Source organism: Apus apus, chromosome 18, assembly GCF_020740795.1.
Source record: "Apus apus isolate bApuApu2 chromosome 18, bApuApu2.pri.cur, whole genome shotgun sequence".
Taxonomy (NCBI): domain Eukaryota; kingdom Metazoa; phylum Chordata; class Aves; order Apodiformes; family Apodidae; genus Apus; species Apus apus.
Window position 1 is genome coordinate 8,187,872 of NC_067299.1, and position 25,301 is coordinate 8,213,172.

Genomic DNA, 25,301 nt, shown 5'->3' on the forward strand with positions numbered 1-25,301 from the left:
CTTGTTCCATGGCACACAGGTAAGCCAAGAGCCTCTGGGAATGAATGGATAGCTCAGACACTTCCCCACTGATATATAATGATATATAATAATGATAAAAATATTGAATGGAAAAAGGGGGTGTGACAGGTGGTGCAAGTCACCGAGGAGGTTTTTTATTTAGAACAGGAATGTCACCACAAAGCAGAGAGAAGGTTTTATTTCATTTCCTAAGCAGCAGTGTCCTTAGCAGGGTGTCCAGCACCCATCCTGATGCAAGCCCACTGCCCATGCTGCTGAGGGCAAACAGCAAGACCCTGGGAGTCCTTATGGGCTTGGACTCCAGTTCAAACACTGAGACCCCACCACCTTCCTGCACCTGCAGGTAGTGGGAGGCTCTCAGTGTCTGTGAAGGCTTTGGACTCTCATACTTACCCACTCTGGGGTGTTTTTAGCAGGTTTTTAAACAGCTGTTTTGTGGCCAGTGGAATGACTGCAGCACTGGGCACAGGGGCCCTGGTTCATTCTGATCCCTGGCTTGAGCTGCAGTGCTGGATTTGCCTCTTCACAGCACTCCCCTTTAGTACCCAGGGAGACCCCTTTCCAGCCATGCTGCTGGGGGTGTGGGCAGTTTCTTTTCAATGCTTTCTAGGTCACAAGTTTCTCATCTGCTAGTCGGAGCAGATCTTAGGAAACCTTTGTTTTGATTTGTCTGGTTGCTGGTTTTCTTGTGTTTCTTTGTAATCCTGCAGCCCTATGTCAAACCCAAAGACTATTCTTCACCCATGTATATTGTCATGTTGTGCAGCAGTGGACACTTTTTTTTTTTTTGCAGAAAAGAGGTCTGTGTGTATGTCCTAAGGAAGCTCCTGTCAATGTTTTCAAGCACGATGTCACCTCTCATTTAGCAGTACTCATAGAGCAGGCTGCTGCTTATTGTGTGTAAGACAGGGAATGCTTTCATGGCAATCCAAAGTAGGTGGTACTGCACTTTAGTCCTAGACTTGCTAGTTCCAGTAGCAGTGGGAGTTGATCTTGAGGTACAAATATCAGCATGGTGGTTTCTGCAGCTGAGTATTTAAATAGGGTCCAGGTTGTGAGGATGGTGTTTAATAGCTAGTGGGTGGCTGAGCCAAAGCCAGCTTGTTTGAAGCTTTGGGATCTGTGTGTGAACTGCAGTCACACCTTGGGGTTGCAGTGAAGATGTAATCACAGAGACCTCAGAATAAACTTCTCTCCACCTAATGGTTTCACAGGTCTCTGAACAGACAGGTGTGTACACCACTCCTGTGTCTCCTTGATGCAGTATTTGAAGCAGGTTGAATATGGCTGCAGGCATGAGGGAGAGCCTGACAGTAGGAAGGTGGCTTGTGCCTTGGCTAGGAGGCCAGGGCTTGGCTATCCCTGCTTAGTTAGCTCCATCTGAGGGAGCTGGTCCTGGAAGAACCAGAGAGCATAGCCTGGGAAGGAGAATGCCTTCATAAGGAGAAGAGGTAGCCAGCAGCAGGTAATGTAGGAAAAAGAGTTTTCAGTCAAGTCTGCTCTGGGTCTTTGGGAGCCAGGAGAGTGTGTGAAACTGGGTTCTCCTCCACCTTCTTTGAGGCTTCCTCAAAGAGAGGTGCAAGTCCAGGCTGCAGAGGGGCAGGAGAGAGGGTGCTGGGGACACACAGGATTGTGGTCAGTGCCCAGCCTGCATCCTGTGGAGAGCTGTGGGCTGGATCCTTCCAAGAACCATAGTATTTCCCCATTAAAAGATAGCCTTTAAAAACACGTATGTTTTTGAAGTAAATAGTGATGTTGACCAATGTATTGCAGCACACAGGCAGTGTTTAAAGATGGTGTGTTGGCATTTCTGATGCAAGGCTGGGTGAGCTGAGAGCCTGTGGCTTTGTTTTGGTAGCTTTGTGCTTGGTGCACAGGCTAGATCTGCACTTTGCACCTGCCTTGCAAGCAGTTTGAATCAAACTGTATTTTTTGTTGTCTTGGTGAGTGGAAAATGGGGCTCTCCCAGGGGAGCTCTAATGTCTTTCTGCTTTGAAATTGTGATTTCACTGTGCCTTAGCCTATGAACACTCTTTCTTATCAAGGTGACTCTTTATTAATACATAGAGCTAACAATGATTATTAGGTGAAGAGCCCACATTTCTTTTAAATATAGAGGACAACCAATGCACTCTGCACACTAGATCTCCTAGGGACTAGCTGTGTAGATGATGATTACCACAAAAAAACATCTGTATTAAGATGACCTTTGGTTCAGAGTATCTTTTTACCCCGTATCAGATGACCTTCCAGTTTTGCAGCTTCTGTTTTGTTATAGCTCAGGTCAGGAACACAAAGTGTATCTAGGCAAGCAGCTTGCCTCATGCATGGTCAGCATCACTTACTGAAGTGTGCCACTGTTTGAAGCCTGAGCCATGCACTTCCAGGAAAATTTGTCTTCCCTGAGGCAGTTCCCCTAAATCAGAGATAACTCAGGCCATTAAATGTGGTTCTGCATTCCAGAAGCCTCAGAATCAGGTCTTTTATATCCCATTTGTGAAGTGACCATCAAAGAACAGGAGGTAAGATAATGCTGAATCCTGCCCTAGTTCCTAGAAACCCTCTGCCACTGGGGCTGGATGAGGTCAGCCATGTTCCTCTTCCCTATTTACTTGATATTCCCTCCCTATCTAACACTCCACACCCAAAGACCTTTGTCCCTCTAATTGCTCCTAAAGGTCCTCTTCATGCCCAGTGCCCACAAAAATCCAGTAACTGCCTTGGTGTCTTTGTCAGGTACTTAGACACTAGTGACATAGATAGGGCTGCATTAACTAGTCATTCCTCTGACAGGGTTTCCCAATAAATCCTGTCTCTGTGCCCATCTTGATCAGCTAGGTGCTAGGTGCTGCCTGGGTTTCATCACATTGAGTTCCAAGCTCTACATCAGCATTAATAGTGTCTAGTTCAGCTGGTGAGGTACTCTGGAAGGTTGGCACCGTGGATCTGATGTGTCTGTTCAGTCCTGAGAATGGCCAATGTACTAAAGAAATGATGGGTGAGAGCACCAACATGCACCATGTAATCATAAGGACATCCCAAGCGGCCACCAGTCCTGCTGAGGGGCTGTCTCAGGAAGACTGGTCCCTGTAGTCTGCTCGTGGCTATTTGGAGATCCTCCTGGGACACAGGGATGAACTTTAATCCAAGAAAGGCTTTGTCAGCCCCATGTGGTGGCTTCCCTTTCTTGGATTGCATCAGGTGTTGTGAGACACCTGGGAGCACATTTCTACAAGCAAATGATCCTCGTCTGGAGCTTGGCTCCAGTTATCTCTGCCTTCCCATTGTCTAGAAGCAGAAGGGAAAGTCAAAGGCTCTATAATTTTCCTGTATTCTCCCCTGGTCTATCATTGCTTAACTGTATCCCTAAAACTTATTGAAGTTTGGGGTGACTCATTGCCAGGGTGAGGTAGAAACGGACCTGAGTAAATTTAAGAGAGGAGGAGTGTCTTGCCATGTGAGCATGCTGAGCAGGAAAACTCCTAGCACTTCATACATGTGTTGCATCATCTGCTTGCTGCTGTCTCTAATTTAATGCTGTAAATCCCATATCAAAACACTTCAGTCCAAAATAGACTTGGAGTAGGAAATCCATGCCAATTAGACATGCAGATCTCCCTTAATCATCTGAGACCTTCTTTCAAGGTTATAATTGTGGGTCTATATTGTCCTGTTCATTGACTATCCACAGAACCCACTTCCCTCTCCACCACCAGAATAGAGTTCTAGGCTTAATCCAAGGTGACTGAATTTCTGTGTCCTAAATGTGTTTCATTTGTGGCCACAGTCATTCAAGCCTGTAAAACACTTTATGATCTCTTGTGGAAAAAAGCACCATAGAACTCTAAAGCCATTATCAGTAGACAGATAATTTTTGTTGTGATGAACTGGAAGACCTCCTCAGCTTTACCATGTAGGCACCATTATAATCCCTTGCAGTTGCTGTTCTGGTTTCTGAGGCAAATCCTAAAAATACCTTCTTTCTGAGGCTATCACGTCCCAGGCTCCTGCTCCATGTAGCTTTTGGTGGTTAATGTGACTTTCTGGCCTTCTGGTATGGCTGGGGACATGTTGCTACAGGCAAGGCAGGCACCTTGCAGGTAGTGGAGGAAGGGGAAGATTGTTGTAGGAGGTTGAAGTAATGTTACTGGGCAGCTACTGGTAGTCTCAAGCCAGTCTGAATGCTGCCTCAAGTAAATGGTGATGTACAAGTAATACAGAATAGGATAAATGAGCTTCCTTGATTTTTCTTCCTTTTCTATATCTTTTTATTTCCTTTAGTACCTTTAATTTATGTCTGTTTTCTTGGCATTGTCCCAAATGTCTTCTGGGAATAGTTATCTCAGTGTCTTTTATCTCTTTGTGCTTGTCATTTAGTGTGGTCCTGGGAGTTCCAAAAGCTAAGATGTTCATGAGGAATGAGTTCAGATTGGTGCTTGGTTGACTCTCATGACCTGCAGTGATGAGCAGTATCACTTTGGACAAAGCCTTGGATCAAATTTTGAACTGGAGGTGAACTTTTCTAGAAGTTCAGTATAGTTGGAGAATGATGTTTCTCGTTTTTTTTTAAAAAAAGAAACTTGCATATCCTCAGTTTTGGGGAAGACAGTAGCCTGAAAAAGGAAGTCCCAGATATCAAAGAGAGCACATGTGTCTGTTCCAGCTTGTTTAGGCCGCAGACAAACATTAAAGTCTGTGGATCTCTGACACAACTGGACCATCTACAGCTTGGCAAGTGTGTGTGCCCCAAAAGGAGTTAAAAATCTCTCTTGTGGGGTTTCCCTGTTGGCTACAAATCCATTACAAGTATTTGTATCTTTGATACTCAAGTGCTAAATGCAGCTGAATATGTAAATACTACAAACCCCTTAATTTTGCTCATGCCAATTAATACATTGAGGGTTCAGGGAAGAGAGAAAGTTGGTTTTGCTTTCTGCTTGTACTTGCTTTAAGGCTAAGCATTTGGTCACTTACCCACCTTTCCTAATTTAAAATATATTTTCTACATTTGTTTTGGAGATGAAAACCCCCCAGAACTAGTGAAATATGAAAACTTCCATCATAGCTCCTATCAATGTGTCATATCTCTTTCCAACAAGAGATTTGTCAAAACTTGTCTTGGATTCAGTCTGTCTTGTTCAACCATTTGAAGCACCTAAGACACAGTTTCCCTGTATTTCTGTAAAATCACAGGAGGGATCTGGATTCTGCAGAAAACAAACAACAACAACAACCCTGTTCTTCTTGAAGCAGAAAGGAAAAACAATTTCTCATGCATGAGGATTTAGTTCCCAAACTCTTCTCATGATATTATATCTACTTACCTTTGCTGTTACTGTAGTAGCCCAAAATTTTTGAGTGTGCTTGTGTAGAAAAGAAGCCAATGTGCAAACCTTAGATGTTACGTGTCTGAACTACTGGAATGTGAAGCTTTGCTGGTGCTTCACAAAAGGTTTGTGTTGTATGATTGTCAGAGACTGAAGGCACTGAGTTTCTTCTCTGTTTTCCTTGCAGGTGTGTTACTAGACATCCAGCAGCACTTTGGAGTCAAAGACAGTGGAGCTGGCTTATTACAGACAGGTAAGAGGGTTTGTTTTCTCACTGGTTTTTGTAACCTTTCTCTTCTCAGAAGGGTGCTCTCACATTTCTTCAGTTATGGCCCTTGGACCTGTAGACTGTGAGGTATATACCCTTACCAGGAAGATGAGTGAACATGAGGGTTTTTTGGTTTTGATTTGCTGGTGGGCAGGAGATCAGGGTGTGTATCTTGAGTGCAGAATGGGCTGAAAGCAAACACATCTAGTGACATTGTTTATAACAACTAAATTCAAAAAGGAGACAACTGCTTCCCCTAGATCAGAAAACTCATTATAAACCAACAGCAGGATCCTGTTGTTCTCACTTCTCTTGACTCTCTGTAGCTTGGTAATAAGTGTGATGTATGATGCCCTTCGTGTGGAGAAGCTGCTGAATGCACAGGACTTGGGAGCAGTGTGGCATGAAAATGTAAAACTGATCAGGACAAGCACCTGAGGATGAAAACTGCAGGACAGTCTACCAATCACTGCATTCATGGGAGCTTGTAGATTAACAATCCCCCTGTGATTTGGGTGCTGATAGTCCAGGCACTTCTCTCCTTGGATGTTAGGAAGGATTCTTGCAATCGTGATGTCCTTTTAATGTAGCAGCCGTTTTAATGTTGGAGGCATCTGCAGAGCTCTACAACCCCAGGACCAACCCAGCTTTTCTGGCCTCTAGTCCTGAGGTTGTTTAAATGAGTGTCTTTGTCAACAGGCTGGATTTGATGACCTTGAGTAGCAGTCTCATGTGGTTATGACAGCACCTTTGATCTTTACGGAGAGTTGAAAGAAACAGCCAGAGAGCAAACACAGTACTTTATGGACAGAAACAGTCTGGTTTGGAAACTTCCTACCAAGTTATTAGTTGGACTCACAGATTTGTGGTGGTGTGGTTGTCTTGTCACTGTCACCTGTCTGAGGGAGCCACACTGGTACAATTGTATTTCTGAAAAAAAATTAGAATCCAAGTGGGATTAGAAATAGTTTGCCAGGAAGACATTTTTCCATGCTTTTTTTTTCTTATGCTATCACAGTGGATACCAACTGCCCCTCAGGACCTTGACAGTGAAACTGTAGCCAACAAATAAAGTGTATAAAATCATTCATTCTTTATGATCACACTTGGGGATGAGAATGTTCTGGAGCTGCATCACTTTGCCTTTGATTTCAAACTGTGTGAACCACTGCAGCATCTCCTCTTAATTTTCTGCAACCCGTGGCACCACAGGGTCCTCAGCTGTGGTTACAGCTTCTTGGTAATGCTGTGATACAAACAATTAGTAACAGTTTGTATTAGGGCTGTAAAAATGCTGTCCTTGTGGGACAGCAGGGTTCAGCTAAGCTGATGTGTGCAGCACATGTCCAGAACAGAAGGCCTGAGCTTCACAAGTGTCACTGATTATAAGTAGCATCAATCAGTTCTGCCCAAAGTGGCACTGGTTGTCCATCAGGCTCTGTCCTGCAGCAATTATTTGCATTTATTTATTGTACTCAGAGGAACAGGTCCTCAATGTATAATTAGACACTAAGTGCCTTCAAGAAAATGTTCTGTTGGAAGAAGACACTTTCAAAGCATATATTTAATCTTCATTCCCCTCAGTGGATGAAATCCTTCTGCAGATGATTTACTGACAGCAAGTAAGAGCTTAGCTCCAATGGGACATTTCATTTGTTAATTGCAAGAGATGTTATTTATTTATCTAGCAAACACACAGGGCCTCTGAAGCAGCATCACTGAGATATTGCAGGATTGCTGCTGATTGGGTCAACAGTTTTGGAACTGAAAACTGTTGCTTTAAGAAAAGCAACATTTTCTCTTAGGGTTTTTTTTTGTTTGGTTTGGTTTGGGTTTTTTTGCTGATCTGAAAACACAGGGCTTGACATTGCCCCTGCAATATAATGTATTAATCACAGTGCATCAGAGGAAAAGGGGGCTCACAGAATAAAACACCATTTCACCTAAGTAAGGGCAGGGACACACAGCTGAAAACTTATTGACTGTGTTACTGCAGCTTAACAAGTTTCTGTGTTGGCAGCTGGCCCAGGTACCTTTATTCCTGGTGAAATAAAAGATGCTGCCCTAAAGCACCATTAACACTTCTTTTAATCATAGTCTGTTCTCTAAGTCTGACCTCTCTAAATGTCTTAATTGGGGAAAATGGATGCAGAAGGTGAAAGTGTTTGACCAAGGCTGCAGAAGAAGCCTACAGCAGAGCTGGAACCAGGACTGATGTCTCCCAGACCTCTGCCTTAACCTTGAACAGTTCCTTTGCAAGCAGAGGTATCAGAAATATCTTATTCCCAAGGGATGGTGCTGCTAACTAACTGAGTGATGCAAGACAAAAGACTGCTCATCCTGAATATGTCCTCTGAATAAAGAGTGGATTAGTCCTCAGGTTGTTAATCCTGCATCTAAATGAGTCCTAAATTAATTTGCAATGTTAATGAAGGGGAGTGAAATGTAGTTTTCCCTGGCAGTTCATATCACTCATCAACGAGGCTTTAAAAATAATAAAGAAAATTCTTTTAACTGGGAAACAAGGCTGCACACAGTGTTTTAGAAAGAGATGGTACTGAGAACTCAAACAGCAAGGGGCAAAGAAATGCACCAAAGGCAACATATGACCCTTCATTCATACCACATCCTGTTCTTCCCAAGCACAGCCCATCTCATAGCTCTCTCACTCCAAACATCCATACACTCTCAGCTTCTGTTACTCTCTGGAAAGCCAAGGTGACTGGTTTCTTAGGAATTGCAATGACAGATACCAGCTGCTCTTTGCCTAAGAGATGGACACTGGTTAGAAGGGCACTGTAACTCCCTGTACAGAAGAATCACAGGGAGCAGAATGTGATAGACTCTGTAGCAAGGATCCTGAGACAGCAAAGGACACCCTGACAGATGGATCACAATTGCTGCCTGCTCAGCAGCATTGTAGTGTAGCAGGCATAGTACTGTGTTGATTCCAGAGCCCCAGTTATCTCTTGATGATGCTATAACTCTGTTTTCATCTTCCTTTTTGAAGCACTACAGAGGCAGTTAGATAAATACTAGTTCATTTACCTGTCCCACAGGTCTGCATCCAGGCTTTCTTGTGCTTTTCATTTCTTACTGGTTGGTTTTCCCAGCTGGAGAAAGGATAATCCTGGCTGTTCTCATAAGATGATAGAGCATCTCCTTGCCTACTTGAGCTGTAGAGCTGCAGTCAGTCAGTACATTTATAAGCCAAACCATAAAAAAGTCTTTCTCATGTGTGGAGTTAGGTAGCAGCAGCAATTTGGACTCACCAAAACTCCAGGCCTCTAAAAACACAAAGACTAAGAATGGATAATTGGATGTGTAGAGCTGCTTCAAAATAGTGTTACCCTTCCATGCATGCTTAGACCACAGGAGAGGTGCCCCACTGCTGTACTCTGGTTTTTCACTAGGTATTCTTCACCTTCTTTCTTTTAATGTTTGTGCTTTGTTGCTCTGTCTGCTTCCCTTGCCCTTGGATTTATTTAGCTTTTGTGTCCCTTGCCAGTGCCAGCTCAGCACACCAGAGCTCTAATCATAATAGTGCCTGGCTCTCAATACAGTTTGTCTTCTGTAGGTCTCAGGATGTTTTATGTAGGGAGGGATAATGAGACTTACCTTTTTCTAGAGACAGGGAAACCAAAAAAGCCCAAAGTCACACAGTGGGGCTGAAGCAGAGCCAGAATGAGAACTGTGGTCCAGTTCCCAGAAAATCACAGAATCTTAAGGGTTGGAAGGGACCTTGAAAGATCATCTGAACATGCAGCATTCAACCAGATTAGTGCTTAGACCCAGAGATTTGGTCCTAATGGGCACCTCAGTCTTCCAGCCTAGGCAGCCCAAGCTTAGGGGAAGGACATGGAATTCCTGGAGAGAGTCCAGAGGAGGCCATGGAGGTGATCAGCTGGAGCAGCTCTGCTTTAAGGACAGGCTGGGAGAGTTGGGGTGTTCAGCCTGGAGAAGAGAAGGCTCCAGGGAGACCTTAGAGCACCTTCCAGTGCCTGAAGGGGCTCCAGGAAAGCTGGGGAGGGGCTTGGGACAAGGGCAGGGAGGGAGAGGACCAGGGGCAAATGGTTTTATGTTGGAAGAGAGGAGATTTATGTTGGACATGAGGAGGAAATTCTTGAGTGTGAGGGTGGTGAGACCCTGGCCCAGGTTGCCCAGGGAAGCTGTGGCTGCCCCATCCCTGGCAGTGTTGAAGGGCAGGTTGGATGGGGCTTGGAGCAACCTGGGCTGGTGGGAGGTGTCCCTGCCCATGCAGGGGGGTTGGGACTGGATGATCTTGAAGGTCCCTTCCAACCCAAACCATCCCATGATTCTATGAAGGCATATAGAACAGTGGGCACTTCTGCAAGCGGAAGCTGTGAGGCATCAAATGGAGGGCATGGCAAGGATTGCATTGAGGGGGAGAGTGTGTGTCTTCAGAAAGGAGCATAGGCTTGTCATTAGAGGAAACCCTGGTATCCAAAAGTTGACACCATAAGGTCAGAAGCAAGGAACTGTAAGGAAAGAAGAGATCTGGAAAGACTCATTAAAGGTGAATAATCAGAGATAACTGGAGCTCTGAAGGAGCTTGTTTATTCTCACGTAGAGAGAGATGGGCACTCTCCCAAATGCCTTTCAGGCCCTGGATTGCCAGGAAGCCTTGCAGTGCCAGGTACTTTTTAAAGTCTTGTTGTGGCCTCATTTTTCCACTAAGGGTCAATTCCAACTAAAACCTCTGTTCATTTGAAAAATGAAACCTTTATCAACCCGAGTTCTCCTACCTCTTGAGCTGACCCAGTGTAACCTTGCAATAGATTGCAACCTTGCAAATATGTTAGCAGCTCTGGTGTGCTGTGATTGTATCAGCCAAGCTACAAGCATGTGAAGCAAGTAGGGGACCTGAAACAGTGGAGTGCAATAATGGGATAAATCAGGCTTGCTAAATTGAAGGGGTTTCTTTCAACTCCCTTCAACTCCCATCTCCTTGTCATGGGTTAATGATGGCAGCCTGTACTGCTCTAACATTTTTTATTTATTCCATCCAGACCCCACTGCCTCTGGATAAGATGCTAACCTTGAATATGTCTATTACAGGAGCTGCATGTTTCTTTTCTACCATCTGCTTCTACCTGAATAGATCCTGTCTCGTGCCTCATCCCTGCTATGCATGACTGAGTCAAGGCTTCATCTTTCACTTCCTGCTGCACCTGCTTAGCTGTTCTTCTTGCTGGAACAGAGAAACTCATTCTCTGAACACGTTCTTGCTTTCTATTTAAAATTCATGGGCTTTCATTTTCAGTAAATTACTTCTTACACCAGAGCACCTCCCCAGGCCCTGGTATCTCAAGTGTCCAATGCAGGAAGGGGGACAGACTGCTTTGCAGCTGCTCTTCTTGATTTATGTCTGCAAATGGTTTGGATCACCATGTCCTACCTGAAGCAGGTCATACCACTGTCATCTTCCCTCCCTCCAATTATGCTCAGCATTCTTAAATTCAGGTTATTTCACTGGCAATCTGGATCTCTGAATGCCAGGACAAGGTGGAGCTCTCTTTTTGCCAGAAGGATGTCCTCTAAATCACATCAGCAATGTGTAAAAGCTTATTTTCCATTTCCTCCTCCATACTTGATTATGTATAATTTTTTTCTGAACTTCTCCAGCCTCCTCTAACATTATGCTGATACAGCTTGTATAGGGCAACTCCAGCTTAAGCAATAAAGATGAAAAAGGAGGGCTCTGCATTCAGTGTGCCTCAGGTAATGCTGTGACAAGGGCAGGCCTTTTACTTATCAAGGTAGGATGAGGTGAGAGAGTCCAGGGCCTGATTATTGCCCATGTAAGTCCTCTACAGGTTCCAAAAGTCCTTTTTTTCCTGTGTGCTAGAATTGTGTCTGATATGCTAAGAAGTCCTGGCAATCTGAGGGTCTGATTCATGAAGGCAGTTAGGCCTATTTGGAAATCCCTCTGCAACCAAGAATGAAAGTCTTCTCGAATCACTGAGCAGGTTAGAGGAAAATGTGCTTGTGCCCTACTCCAGTCCCCCAAACAGCAGGGACCAAATGATAAAAATGCTGTTTACAGTGTGCACTCTTACTGAGCAGCCCTAGATTGCAACATAAATAATCTCTGGGGGAGGAGGAAGGAGCAGGGAAGGGATGGGAAGATATCCTTGCCTCCTGCTGACAGGAGGTGAATGCTTGAGCCAGCGTTGCACTTTGTCTCTTCGTTGTACGTGCCAGTGAGCGCAGGCTGCTAGAACAGGGAAACTCTCCAGACAGGCTTGTCTCCCCTAATAGCTTGATTTTATGATACTGCATGGTCACTAACACAACATAACCATTCGTTTTACCATCCTGTCTGCCTGCCTTGCAGAAGGAACATTTGTGCTATTGGCCTGTCAGACAGGGCAGGAACTTGGGCTGGCTGTTGCAAGAGCAGCTTGCACTTGTGCTGCCTCTGGCATCTGTTCTCTGGGTAGATACTGGCCACCTCTCCCTTAGGCTGTAGTTCAAGCACCTTTTGCCAAGGTTGTGTTCACTTTTGTAATTTATTGTAATCATGAGGGGAGAGATTTCCCACAGATTTTAGAGAAGTATTTATCATTCCACCCCAAAGTCCTAATAATTTTTTTCATAGCCTGTCCATGTCCCCATACACATGTTCCTCAAACCTCAGAGTTTCATTCTAGCTCTTTCTCATGGAAGGTGGCTTTTTGTTGGTATTGTGTAATGATTTTAAACAACAACTTCCTCTGAATACCAGCTATGCAATCTCACATAGCAGACACCTGCACTGTACTGTGGCTCATGCTCAAATAGTTCAGAAGGGCTAGTGATGCCACCTTTACTTTTTCATTAACACCATATTTGGAATTTTGAAAGAGGGAGATGAACATTTGACTGATGTTGACAGTTATTTTAATGTCATTCTTAGACATCTAATGGCTACCAGTTGCTGGAAGAGAGGTGTATACGTATATTCAGTACCTCAAGAATAACTTACTTTTATTCCTTCCTGCAGTGACACTAAAAGCTTTTGGTAGTAAATGGAAAACCAGCATAGCTCTAATTCTTGCTTTCCGCTGAGCCTGTAAGTTTAATTTTCAATTATGGTGACCAGAGGAGTCTTTGTGTATGATCTAAATCAGAAGGAACCCTGTATTCCTCCTCCTGTACCCTGGTCGGGATCTGTGCATACAGTTGCTACTGATACCTACTGGGCCCAATTTAAAGGGGAGCACTAGCCCAGAGGGGAAGGGGTTTTTTGCCTTGATTTTAAGAGAAGTTGGATCAAAGTCCCCTATGAACTGGGAGTGAGAAAACAGAGCTAACTTTTATAGTACATTTTGTATATTTAATGTGCTTCGCCCTAGGGGAGCCATAAGTGTTGTCTCAGAAGATTTATTTCAAGATTGCTTTGGTTTTGTCTTGCCTCCCACACCTGAGGAACTCTCATTTTCTTGTAGCACAAACCTACAGTTCTGCAGGACAGCATAAAGTGTTGTGAAAAAAGTAGCTGCATTCATACAGGGATCTGAGATCAGGTGATAAAGGCTTGATCTGTGCCCTCTGGGAGATTTCCAAGTGAATATGGTATAGTTGGAAATGTTGGAGGAGGAGGTGGTTGGTTTCACAAAATCATCCGATTTCTTGGGTTGGAGGGGATCTCTAAAGGTCTTCTAGTCCAACCTACAATAAGCAGGGACATCTCCAACTAGACCAGATTGCTCAGAGTCCCATCAAGCTTGACCTTGAATGTCTCCAGAGATGGGCCCCCACTACCTCTCTGGGCAACCTGTTCCAGTGACCCACCACCCTCACAGTAAAGAACTTCCTGATGTCCAACCTAATCTACCCTTTTCTAGCTTAAAACCATTACCCCTTGTCCTATCACTGCAAGCCCTGTGAACAGCTCTTCCCCAGCCTTCTTACAGAGAGAGATCATGTGGGTAAACCAAATAGTCTTTGACAGAGTGTGAAGGAGCTCTGGAGGTAGCACCTTGCAGTGAAACCAGAGCATTGCTCTTAGCTGTGGTAATTCCAAAGGCAGCCAGTCAACTCTGAAAGTACTTGGGTGTTCTTGTAGTAGTGGGAATGCTGGTCTGTGTGATCATTTTGCTTCTCTAACGTCCTGTCTTGAGTTCCAGGTGTTTTTTTATCCAAACTAGTGCTTCTCAAACCTCTTGGGCTGTGTACCAGCCCACTCTACATCCTTACAATCACATTTTTAGTGATTTATCATCAGACCACTCTAAAAGTAATACTGCTGTGTGGCTGGCTGCAGAGAACTTGCTGTTACTTTGTGAAACACAGTCTTGGGACCCATAGCCTTTAACTGTTCTAAGCTGCTGAAAAAAGGTGGTATTTTCCAGACTGAAACAACTACATTTCAGTAGAGGCTGCAGTGATTCCCATCTATAGACCCACACACACTTGAGAAGGAGTGACTCATTTGTAGGCACATATACCTGGCTTTGCAAACGAATTCCAGGGCATCAGTTATGTAAAAAGGAAACATTTCTCATGGTACTGGGTAGTGTTACCAGCCTGCAGAACTAGATTCCAATTAACACAAGTAATTCTGAATTGCATGAATGCTGTATTGTTACACCAATTCAAAATAAATCTCCCAGTGTGTTCCCCTTTACCCCCAGTGTGTGCACATATTCCAGGATTTTTCCTCTTTGCTGATGTAAGGTTATAATGCAAAGCCTGATGTTCTGCTTAGATTATGCAGGGAACCTTTTTTTGGAGGGAAAATATTACTGACCATAGTGCATGACTTAGCCCCATTCAATCTTAGTTCTCACAAAAAAATGTATGTGTCTATCAATGTTTTTGGCTGAAAATTCTCTGCAGTTGTTTTCAAGTTTGAGTCAAATAACTGAGGATGGCTTGAGTTTTTAACTATCAAATCTCATTAAAAACAGTTATTTAAGGGGATGAGGAAGAGGGGTTTGCACACCTTCTTGTATCCTTTGCTGCTGCAAATGCTTTGGTTTTCAGTGGAAAGGATATTTCCAGGGAGAGTTCAGTTCTGACCTCTTTTTCCCCCCCACTCAGTTACACATTCATGTTCCTAATGAAACATTTAGACTGTTTTAACCATTTCTCTTTTCCAACCCTTTCATCCATGAATGTTTACAGAAGCAAGATTTATTTTACATATCCACCCACTGCATCATTCTCCTTGCTGTTTGTAGATGAATTGGAGACGTGGCAACACTGATTGATTCTGCTGTGGGGTAACAGTGTTGGACTGAGAACACTACCAGTAATACCTGCCAAGACTTGTCTTAAAGAAATAGGGAGTTATGGTAACTTAAACTTGCTCATTTGCAGCTACACAGATTTTAAATGGATGGTTATGATAAATTACTTTTGGAGTAGACTTGGAAGTGAATTAGGGAGGCAGGACAGGTAAAGCAGTTTGAGCTTTGATTTCTTTTTACAATTCAACTGATGGCACTGACTGAGGTGCTCCCTTCTCTGGGTCATTTCCCAGTTCCCTTTCTTCTCTAGATCATCAGTTGGTAGAGGCAAGGAGATCTCCTACCCTGCAAGCCTGGGATGAAGTGCTTGTTAAAGCTGACCTTGTGAAGAGTTTTGGCTGAGTTTTCAGGATAGCATTTGTCTGGCTAGTGGTTTTTGGGCAGTTTGGTTTGTTTTCCTTCAAGGATGGTTTGACATACGCTCTGAAATCTTTGCTTTTAGTTCTGCCTTAATCACAGTTACTGGTTTTATCCTTGGCTCTACCCATCCTGGGATTTGAGTGGCCTGGTCACCACAGCAATTGCTGGTGTTAGCTGTCAGCTCCCTGCTTGTATATTCAGCAGCCTGTGGTTTTGTCCAACCTACCTAGGAATATAAATAACAATAAAAGTGCCTGAGTGCCCTTGGCCACACCTTTTGAGCACTAGAAATCATTGACAAAGCCTGACAAAGAAAGGTACTATTTCATGAGAGCCTTTGTGACTAGAATGAGTCATGTCAGAAAGATGGGGTGAGTTAAAGAATAACTTTGCCACACACACAAAAAGTAAGGCTTTTTTTTTTTTTGCTCACTCTGGAATGTGCAGGGTATTTTAGAGATTCATGTGTCTTTGAACTGAGTATATTCAATTTTAAGCATATGGTCTGCTTTTAAAAGCAGCTTTCCATTTTACAGGTGTAGTTTAGGATATATATAAATGCTTAACTTACTAATTGTGTCTGCAAATCAAAGTACTTGTGGCACAAATTGCACTGGCAAAATGCTTCCAGGGTAAATTGCAAGCTCAAAATTAGTGACTGAGTTAAGGATCCTTTCAAAACCTGACACTAAAAATAGCTATTAGTTCAGAAAAGCTAATGTGAAGAGCGTTGTTGTGGTGGGAACCATTCAGGAGTTTGACTAGATTAAATCCACCTCCTTTATCAATCATCCTGAAGGTAAAATGACAGAACAGGAAGATTAAAATGTCTCATAATTGTTACTGGTTTGATCCCATCTTGTTCCCCACTCCCCTTTTGTTTGGAAATTAACATCTTGCACTGTCAAGGTGCTCCCCATAGCATACCCCCCTAGCAGGGGCTCACAGGAGCACTGCTGGCTTGTATGAATCCAAGGTACTGCTACGTTGCTATACTCATGATGCTGAAACTGTCATCAGCTCCATGGCTGCTTTTGCTTAGTTATGTGGGCCTAGAAAGAGGATCTGTCTTTTTTGCATTTCTTATAAAATGCCCTGTGTTGTATTTGAGGGCAGGGTCATAAGATAAAGCAAAAATACTCCAAGAAAACATCTCTGGGGAAAAAACCCAGGGAGAGAGAGAACAGATTTTCCTGAAAAGCAAGTTGTCTGATGTTGGCCTTGTTCTCACCAAGCATGTTTTATGGCAGCAAAGGTAATAATACAGGATATTATACAATGGATGTAGAATTTTCACTAAAAGCTCCCCAGTGAGATATTCCTACCAGCTGCTAATGTTACACTTCCCAGTGACTTGGACAATACAGTCTATGACACATTGAGCTGTGAAAATGTTTGCATTGTGTATAAAAGGCAAGTTAGTTTTCTTGTTTGTACTTATTGAACCTGTTCTTTATGTATTCACAGTCCAGAAACCTGGCTCTTTTGTCTAATCCATCCCCAAAGAACTGCTGAAAGAGCCATGACAAGGTTTTCCCCAGGGTTCAGCTTTTGACTGTATAGGATGAAGCTCAGCTGGCATCCTGGGTCACTTCTGATGGTGCAGCCTGAAGGGAAGGGAATGGAACAGGCACTGAACAGAAGCTGACTGTAAATGAGCCACTGGTCAGTCATCACTCTCACCTTCTGTGTATTTAGGCCTGATTGAAATGGGCTTTTTTAATTTGTCAACAATCTCTGGGTTCACCAAATACTCATTCCTTTTTTCCATTAGTGTAATTGATGAAGCCATTGCCTTGGCAAACCTGCTGCATTGCAGCATTCATTTCAGAAGGTGGTTTTCCAGTAGCACTCCTCCTAGGTGGAAGATCCTATGCAGAAGAGATCTAAAGCAAGGCATTATTGGAAGCAGTGTCTGGGCATGACCCGTGGCTACTGAAACTATTGTTGACCCTGGGATCTTCCACAGTGGTTGTGTTGTTTTATCCCCAGATGCAAGGTTTGTTGCAGAGCTCAGTCCTGGAGCTGCAGTTCAGCTGGGGATTAAAGTGTTTTTGCAAGTCAGGGATGACACTTTGGAAATTCATCTGCATGATAATCTTAGAAATAACAGCTGTAAGACAGAGACCTATTCATTCTCCAGTAGTAATGACCCTTTTCCTTTTACAAACCATGGCAAATTAAACATTGGGATATATCAGTATTTCAACAATCTTCTTCAATGAATTTATCCCTTTTTGAAGGCCACCCAGCCACTCTGAAACACTCACTCTTTGTCTAGATTGCCATTTAGAGCAGCAAGAAGCAAGAGAATTTCTAAACACTGCCAGGAGGATTGAATCAGCAAATGGTTTCTGTCAAATAGCACTGGCCACTTACTTACTGGCCGAGTAAAGGGGGAGAATCACCTCTCTTGGACTTCTGGCCACGCTTCTTTTGATGCAGCCCAGGATGTGATTGGCCCTCTGGGTTGCCAGTGCACACTGTTTGCTCATGTCCAACTTTTTGTCCTCTAATATAGCAAGGCTCCCTCTAAAGCATGCTGGACACTCAGAGCTCAGGGAGTAAAGGTTATTCTGGATGTCCTAAGATCATGTTCTTAACCCCTCTGGCTCGCTGGAAGATCTTATTAGGAGGCTGAGGTCCAGGGGTTGTCTGAGAAGTCTGTCTCTTGTTTAGATGCCAGTTCCTAAGAGAAGCATAGGTGGAGTCACCTGATATATTTAACAGAAGCAGCAAGGTAACTGCTGAGAGGGCAGAGCCTTGGTTTCTGCCAGAGAGTTCCTGCTGTCTGGCACATCCAGACTCCTCCCTGACCCGCTCCGTTAACCAGCCTTGGTCAGTGGTTCAGCATTTTATTTCCTGGCCCTTGCAGCTACTGGTGAATTGTTTTAGTCTAAACACAGTGTCTGTGACTGGGCAAGCTTAATGACTGGGGTAATAAAACAAATGAGAATTAGTGCAGGGCACAGGGTAAGTGAGATCACAAATGGTTCCTTCCTTGCCTTTTAGAGAATCTGTGGCTCATAATGAAACCAGACAGCAAGTGCATTTACACACATGATGCTCTTGGCCAACGTGTCTTGTCTAATTTGGCCAGTCCTGGCCCCTGCTCCTCCTCACATTTTGCCCTCACATGCCTGCCTTTCACTTCCTTCTTGCCCCAGCCCTTTTCAAGATAATCTGTATTGTTATTGTTATTTGGCTCGTTCTTAAAAATAAGTGGGGGAAAGGGAATGTGAAAGCACATAAAATAATTAATGCCTCGAAAAGGGAGGGTGTGTAGTTTGCTTTTGTTTTCCTCATAATGCAGAAACAATCAGTACAGGTCAGTTTGCTGGAAAGCACTCCCAAAACTTCTCAGCAGTGAGCTTGTGGAAATGAATACCACAAGGAGTGTTGTCAGGGCCAGAGTTGAAAAGACCAGATCATTATGTGGATAACACATGATAATCCTTGGGAGGGCTTAAGCCAGCCTGTGAGTAATCCAGCTGCCTGTGCAGGAATTTTTATGTTCTGTCCTTGGAAGGTTCTGATTGCTGTCACTGTCACAGACAGGATGCAAGACTACATGGTTTTCTGATCTGTTACCATTGTTCTTGTGCTCCTATTAAGTTGTCTCCTGAGGTTACAGGAAAGATTTTTTTTTTACTGAGGGATTTGTTATTATTTATTCCCTGCCAATGCCTTAGGCAAGGAGATGGACACTGCTGTTAAGGGGAAAGCTGTGAGATTCCATTGAGAGATGTTTCTCTCTCCTTCCACGTTGCTGCTTTGAATTGAAACCCAATCAGCACTGTAGCAATTTCCTCTGTAAAATTAGTGTGGTTTTGGTCCCTGATGGGTGGTGGTAGCTTCTATAGTAGGAGCTGTCGTTGCATGAGACACTATAGTATCTTTCAGGCAACCCAGAAAATTGGGCAATTGAACAGGACACAATACTGGCATTCCTTCTGTGACCACCAAGCAGCTTTTTAGAATTACAGGTTTGGTGGGCAGTGTGAAGACATTTCTGTGCTTCTTCCACAACTCTTTGTGAAGATGTCTGTGTTGAGCACTAAGGTCCACGGGAGGGGGAAAGTTGGAGGAATAACTTTGAGGAAAATAAGACAACCCCAGGCTGTTGAATTAGCATCAAACAAGCAAAAAAACCCACAACCCACAGTTGTTTTTACGTCCACTTCTTGTGTGGATTTTGACATATTCCCATTCCACTGTGATTTCTATTCCTAAAAAAAAAGTGAACTAGCATAAGGCTGCAGATGGCAGGATTTTAAGACCTGTTGGTGCAGCCTGTGTCTTAGAGCAGGTGAACAAAAATCAGATATTTCAGATGTCCTCTTGAAGTTCTTGTGATAAGAGGCAATGTATTTCCATCCCTTAAAATTCAGGTTAATCTGACAAATCTTTTCCTTCCTTCAGATATCTAGAGGTAGGCAGGCTTAAGCCTGGGGTGAAGTTGGTCTGTTTAGAAATCCATAAAGATCTGAACTGGCCTCTGTGAAGGAAGCTGGCTACAATACACAGAGATTAATCAAGATTTTTTCCCTTCAGATTAATAATATTCTTAGTTATTGTGGTTTTATTGATTTTTTTAAATTTTTTTTATATATATAGATTGCTGTTTTCCTGCTCTGCTAAGAGCACTCTTGCAGATGTATTGGAAAGGTAACAGTTTTGCACAAGAATGGTGTGAAAACAAGTTTGCACGTGTACAAATGTGTGTGGTGAATGTGATTCCTTGTCCAGACACTGGTGATCTGCTCCTGCACTTTGGTGATAACACACAAAGCAGGATCTGGAGTGCACTGGAAGTCTCTCAAGGTCTCTCATTAACCCCAAAACATTTCCTGCCTGTTTGCCCTGTGCTTACAGGCTTTCCCAAGCAGTTTCTGGAACATGCAATCTGCAGATACGTCTTCAGTTTTAACTCTTAGTAGGACAACTTTGGTGAATTTCAATGATAGACACGAAAAGCTTGAGAGCAAAGGTCTCATTTCATACCTGTGTCCTGGCCAGAGTAGAAGATGTTTGTGATGAGGCTGTAGGTGTTAGCTGATAGCCAATTGCATCATTAAAATTAGAGTATGGCCATTTTCCCTTCAAAAGGAGGAGCGTGTGTTTTGCCAAGCCCACTAGAGATGGTACAACAGCCCCCTAAAGAATTGTGATGATAATTAAAAAGAAATCAATCAGTCCCACTGGCTGCCTGGGGAGAATGCCAGCAAAGAACTCTGTGTGTGTGTGTCCTTGTTCCCAAGGCAGAGCCATATGGATTTGCAAGGCTTTGATGTTGCTTTTCCTTCCCACTCGCAGCGTTCCCCTCAGGTCCCTCCAGCACAGCCTCCTGGACCAGCAGCTACAACACCCCCCAGATCTTGGGGTGGAAAGTGATGGCCAAGGGTTTGCTGCTGGCTGAGACTATAAGCCAAGCCAGCACCTGGGCACCAGCCTGCCTCAAGTTGCTCACCCTGTGATGGATCTGTCCTGTGCCCTTGCTGTTTGTACATATTTATGAAGTGTATGTTTGGTCACTGCGGGGTTTCTCCTGCTTTGTAAATGCCATCAGCAGCTATTGGGAGCTCATGGGTAGAGGTTAGCACAGCATTCCTACTGCAGAATAGTCATTTATTTGTGAATCTCCTTTGAAAAACAAACCCAAGCAAACCTGCAATCTGACAAAAGCTCTGAGATGTGAATGTCAGATGAACATTCGTTTCAGCGAGTTCCTGTGAGCACCGTGGCACAAGAAGCTCTAGATTCCACTCTAAAGAGAAGGGGAAACACTTCCTATTGCCTATTTTTTCTTAGCAAGCTGCTGCTGTTGGTAAATTACAGGTAGCAAAGGATGTATTAGTAATGTAACTTCCTTTCAAAGTATCTCTCTCTGCTCTCGTTGCTGCAGGAAGTAGCTTTCGAGATTGATTTCTCTTTGAGACAGAGCAGCTCCTCTGGCACACTAGTTACTAACTTGAAACAAAACTGTTAGTTGAGGTAGGATGTGGGATTAGTGGTGCAGTTTTAAAGAAGAATGAGGAACCTCATTTAAGGATGAGAACAGCCTTCCCCCTCTATCTCAAATTTGAAACAAGGAACATTATTTCTCTTTATATCAGCTGCAAACGTACCATTCTATGAAGAGAAGCACAGATTGACAGTATTTTATTGCTGGTTAAATCTAATTCATGGTGCTCAATGCAGATTTCAGGGATCAAGGGATTTAGATTACTCTGTATTATCAGCTTTAGGCTGTCATATCTCAGTGTGTTTAAGTGCATGGTGTGGTTGAAAAGGCTTCGTGGGCAGAGGTGCACAGAGCTCTTTCCTTCTCCAAGGAAACTGGCTTGTTTGTCCTGTTTGCACTGCCTGCCTGGCCCCTGCACTGCTGTGCCACAGGCCAGGGAACCTGCCAGAAAAGATGTGAGGTTTTCAGTCCTCAGCAGTCCCCCAGTTTTGCTCTCCAGATGGTCACAAAAGCTCTAGGACTGGCACAAGGCAAAGTCTGAGCAGTTATTTTAAAAGAGCTCACCTTTCCTTCCAAAGGCACCTGTGAATGTGGTTGTAGTGTGTGCCTGCTATCAGCAGTGCCATGGGAAATGAAAGATCTCAGGTAGAGGAAGGGAACAGAATAAAGTTATGATCCTTTGAGCTTGTGGTTATTTAAATGCTTTTCTTAAGATGCCTTTTTCCAGTCCTGGGTGTATATATAAGTGCTTCATCCCAATGAGAGCAGCCCTCCTCCTCCCCGCTAGAGGTTTGTTTGTGATGAAGGCTCTCAGATGGATGGCATGTGTCCAGGACACCCTGGAAAACTGCACAGAAAGGGAAAAGTAGAACTGCTGTTCCTTCAGATGTGACTTCCATGAGTGCTGGCAGTGATTTCTGGCTGTTTCTGGGACAGCAGCTAAGATTGTTTTAGGTGTATTTCAGTCATGCTGAGGCAAAACCAATCTTATAGCAGTGCCATGATGTTGCAGAGCTGCAAAGCTATTGACAAATCTCTGTATCTCTGGGTTCTCATGTCTAATTCAGGATTGACCAGATGGATACAAATCCATCCTAATTGGCTAGCTAAGTTAATGAAGTTTCCCTGCAACTGATTGCACAACAGCAAACTAACCCATGTCACGCAGGGTGTGAGCAGCAGGGCTGCAGCCAGAGAGGGGTGATGTCCTCTCACTCCCCTGGGTGAACCAGCAAAGTTCTCAAACAGCCAGTTAAGTCAAAAGAAGAAGAAATTTCAAGGGGACAAATCTTCTGTTAACTGACTGGGCACTTCTTTACTTTGTGAGTGTGCATGTGCAGGATCAAAGTCACTTGTGGTTTTGGAAATGTAAATCTCAACCACCTTCCAGTCTTAAGAAGTAAGTTTAGGTGCAACATGTTAATAAACCATGACCTAACCAAGCTGGCAGAAATGATGCAGATGCAATTTCAATTATTTTTTTATTTTTTTTTTCAGAATAAGATGGGAATAGTTGTACCAGTCCAGACCAGAGGTTCTCTAGTATATTAATTAATCAGGTTTTGGTTGCATGAATAGCACATATATAGGGGGAAAATAAAAGAAGAGGACATGATGGTGATAGTTCCCTGGTACTGCCTATCAACTGGATAGCTGAGGACTGGCTGAACATGAGGAGTTATCTTTAACAGTCCTTAAATTAGTATTCTTCCAGGCCTTTGTCCTGCCCTGTTTTGAAATAGCATAAGCTCAGTGCTCCCATAATTTCCTGTGATAAAATTCCAGTGTTTCAGTTTTTTGCATGAAATACCTCCTTTACTTTGAATTTTACAGCTGCCAGTCTTATTTGATGTCACCTGGTCAGTCTTCTAAGAGAGGAGGTGATTCACTTTTCCCCTTTTCCATGCTACTCATGGTGTTAGCTCAATTGTATCTCCCACCTTAGTTTTTCATTTTCCACTGTGCTTAAAGTTTTACTGTAATAGGAGCTGTTTTGTGCTTTTGACAGTTCTTTTTTGTGCTCTCTATAGTTCTCCCAGCAATAACCTTTTATGTTACAGGGATACAGTAAACTTACAAATACAAAAATGTGTTTCCTGGTTCTGATCTCTGCTGCCATTGGGGATTTGTGCACAGTTATATCTGAACAGAAAACTCAGCTCTTGTGCCTCTGCATCAAGTGGGAGTTCTTCCCTCAGCTTTGGTCAGGACTCTAACATCACACTAAAAGCATTTAGCAGAAAAGCAACTCAGAGTGGAAGTGGCTATAAAACAAAACTGGCCTTGACTTACTTAATCATTCATTTCCAAATGGCAGGAATTGCAAAAGCAGAGTTTAAGTACTGACGAAGAAGCTAATTTTCTGGCTTCTGTTGCTAAGTGTCAGCAACTGAATGTTGCCTTAGGCAGGAATTTCATAGAATCATGGAATCATCAAATTATTTGGGTTGGAAGGACCTTCAAGATCATCTAGATCCAACCCCCTGCATGGGCAGGGACACCTCCCACCAGCCCAGGTTGCTCCAAGCCCCATCCAACCTGCCCTTCAACACTGCCAGGGATGGGGCAGCCACAGCTTCCCTGGGCAGCCTGGGCCAGTGCCTCACCACCCTGATGGTGAAGAATTTCCTCTTCATGTCCAACCTAAATCTCCCCTCTTTTCCAGTTTTAATCCATTCCCCCTCATCCTGTTGCTCCCTGCCTTTGTCAAAAGTCCCTCCCCAGCTTTCCTGTAGACCTCCTTCAGCCAAGAGTACAAAAAGGTGTCCAAAATATGTTTACTGGACCTTTTCAACTGTTTTTTGTTTGTTTGGATTTGTTTGTCTGGGTTTTTTGGTGGTTTTTTTTGGTGGTTTTTGGGTTTTTTTGTTGAGGTTTTTTTTTTTTTTCACGATTTCAAATGAATGCAGATGATTTTGTGGACATAAAAATTCTTGCTTTGTATGACACTGCCATGGAAAGCAACCTCTGCCACAGCCTCCTGTTCCTGGTCACCATGTAATGAACCAGGTGGTGTAACTGTCCCAGCTGGGAAGAACTTTTTTAAATTGATGGGGAGAGGTGGTGTCTGCTCCTCCTTAAATGTTCTCACCTGTAAATTTTAATCCCCTCATCAAACACACTGTGTAGCCACAGAGGACATTTATTTCATTGCAAAAGATGTTCACCAGGGCTGGCTCAGCTCCCTGCAGGGTCAGGCAAGCACCAGTTCAGGCACTGGGGAGGCAGTGGGCTGTAAACTCTGCACTGGAACCCTTTGAATTGCTGCCTCCAGCACTGCATTCTGAACCAGATCTCTAGGAACACAATAACTGCTTTATTGATCTTCACGTTGCCCAAATCCCTTTAAAGCAGTGATAATATAATCACTCTAATTACCAAAGGGAAAAGCAGAAGGTGAGTTTGGGTTTTTCCTCTTTTCTTTTTAAATTATGTTGTCTGTGTTGAAAATTTAATCTAGTAGCAAGTTAGTTCCTGGTCTAAGTAAATTTGCTGGGCATCCAGAGAGACTGAGCAGCACAGTAAAATGTCAGCTTTTCCACTCTGCACTTAGATAAAAGATTTTGAAGGACACTGGGATAGAATTGGACCTCAGTGGATGTGGAAAGTGGTTGTGAAATAACTGTGAATATAACCTTCTACTTAACTGCTGGATCAATAAGCAAGATACAAACAACTGAATCTTTAAATGCAGCTTCAGGTGACACAGTACTGGAAATATATTTGTTTACAGTGAAAAAGTTGAGTGATGTTTTAGGTGTTGGCTTTTAATTCAAAGCCATTTTTTCCTTGCCTTTGTAAGGCTGGTTGCCTGAGCCAGGAAACCATGAAAAAGGAAATCAGACTTTGAAATGTTACAGCAGTGATTGTGAGGCCTAATTGAGAGAAGAGTCATTTCTGCTCGTTTGGGAGTGCTGATCTGCTGTGGACCTTAGAGGTGAGGACCAGGGGCTGATCAGTGTTACAGAGATAATGGCTTAGGTCTACAAAAAGCAGCCTTGGAGACCTTGTTTGTTTTAAGTTCATATGGGAGGCAGTACATATGGTGGCAGGGTTGGTGCTCTCTGCAGGGCACTGTACCTGATCAGTTCTGGGTGTCTGTC

At 43.5% G+C, this 25,301-nt stretch overlaps 1 protein-coding gene across 3 annotated transcripts in view; it reads left to right on the top strand.

Annotated features, from left to right (window-relative positions):
- The window catches only part of LOC127392156 (sphingosine-1-phosphate transporter SPNS2-like), a 136,571-nt gene that overhangs the window by 29,512 nt on the left and 81,758 nt on the right, over nt 1-25,301 (top strand). For all 3 annotated transcript variants that reach the window (XR_007891201.1, XR_007891202.1, XM_051635770.1), the window contains exon 2: nt 5,536-5,601. Coding sequence is in view for 1 of the 3 variants with exons in the window: in XM_051635770.1 (XP_051491730.1) it covers nt 5,536-5,601 (66 nt within the window). In the remaining 2 variants the exon portion in view is untranslated. The remainder of the gene's footprint in view (nt 1-5,535; nt 5,602-25,301) is intronic.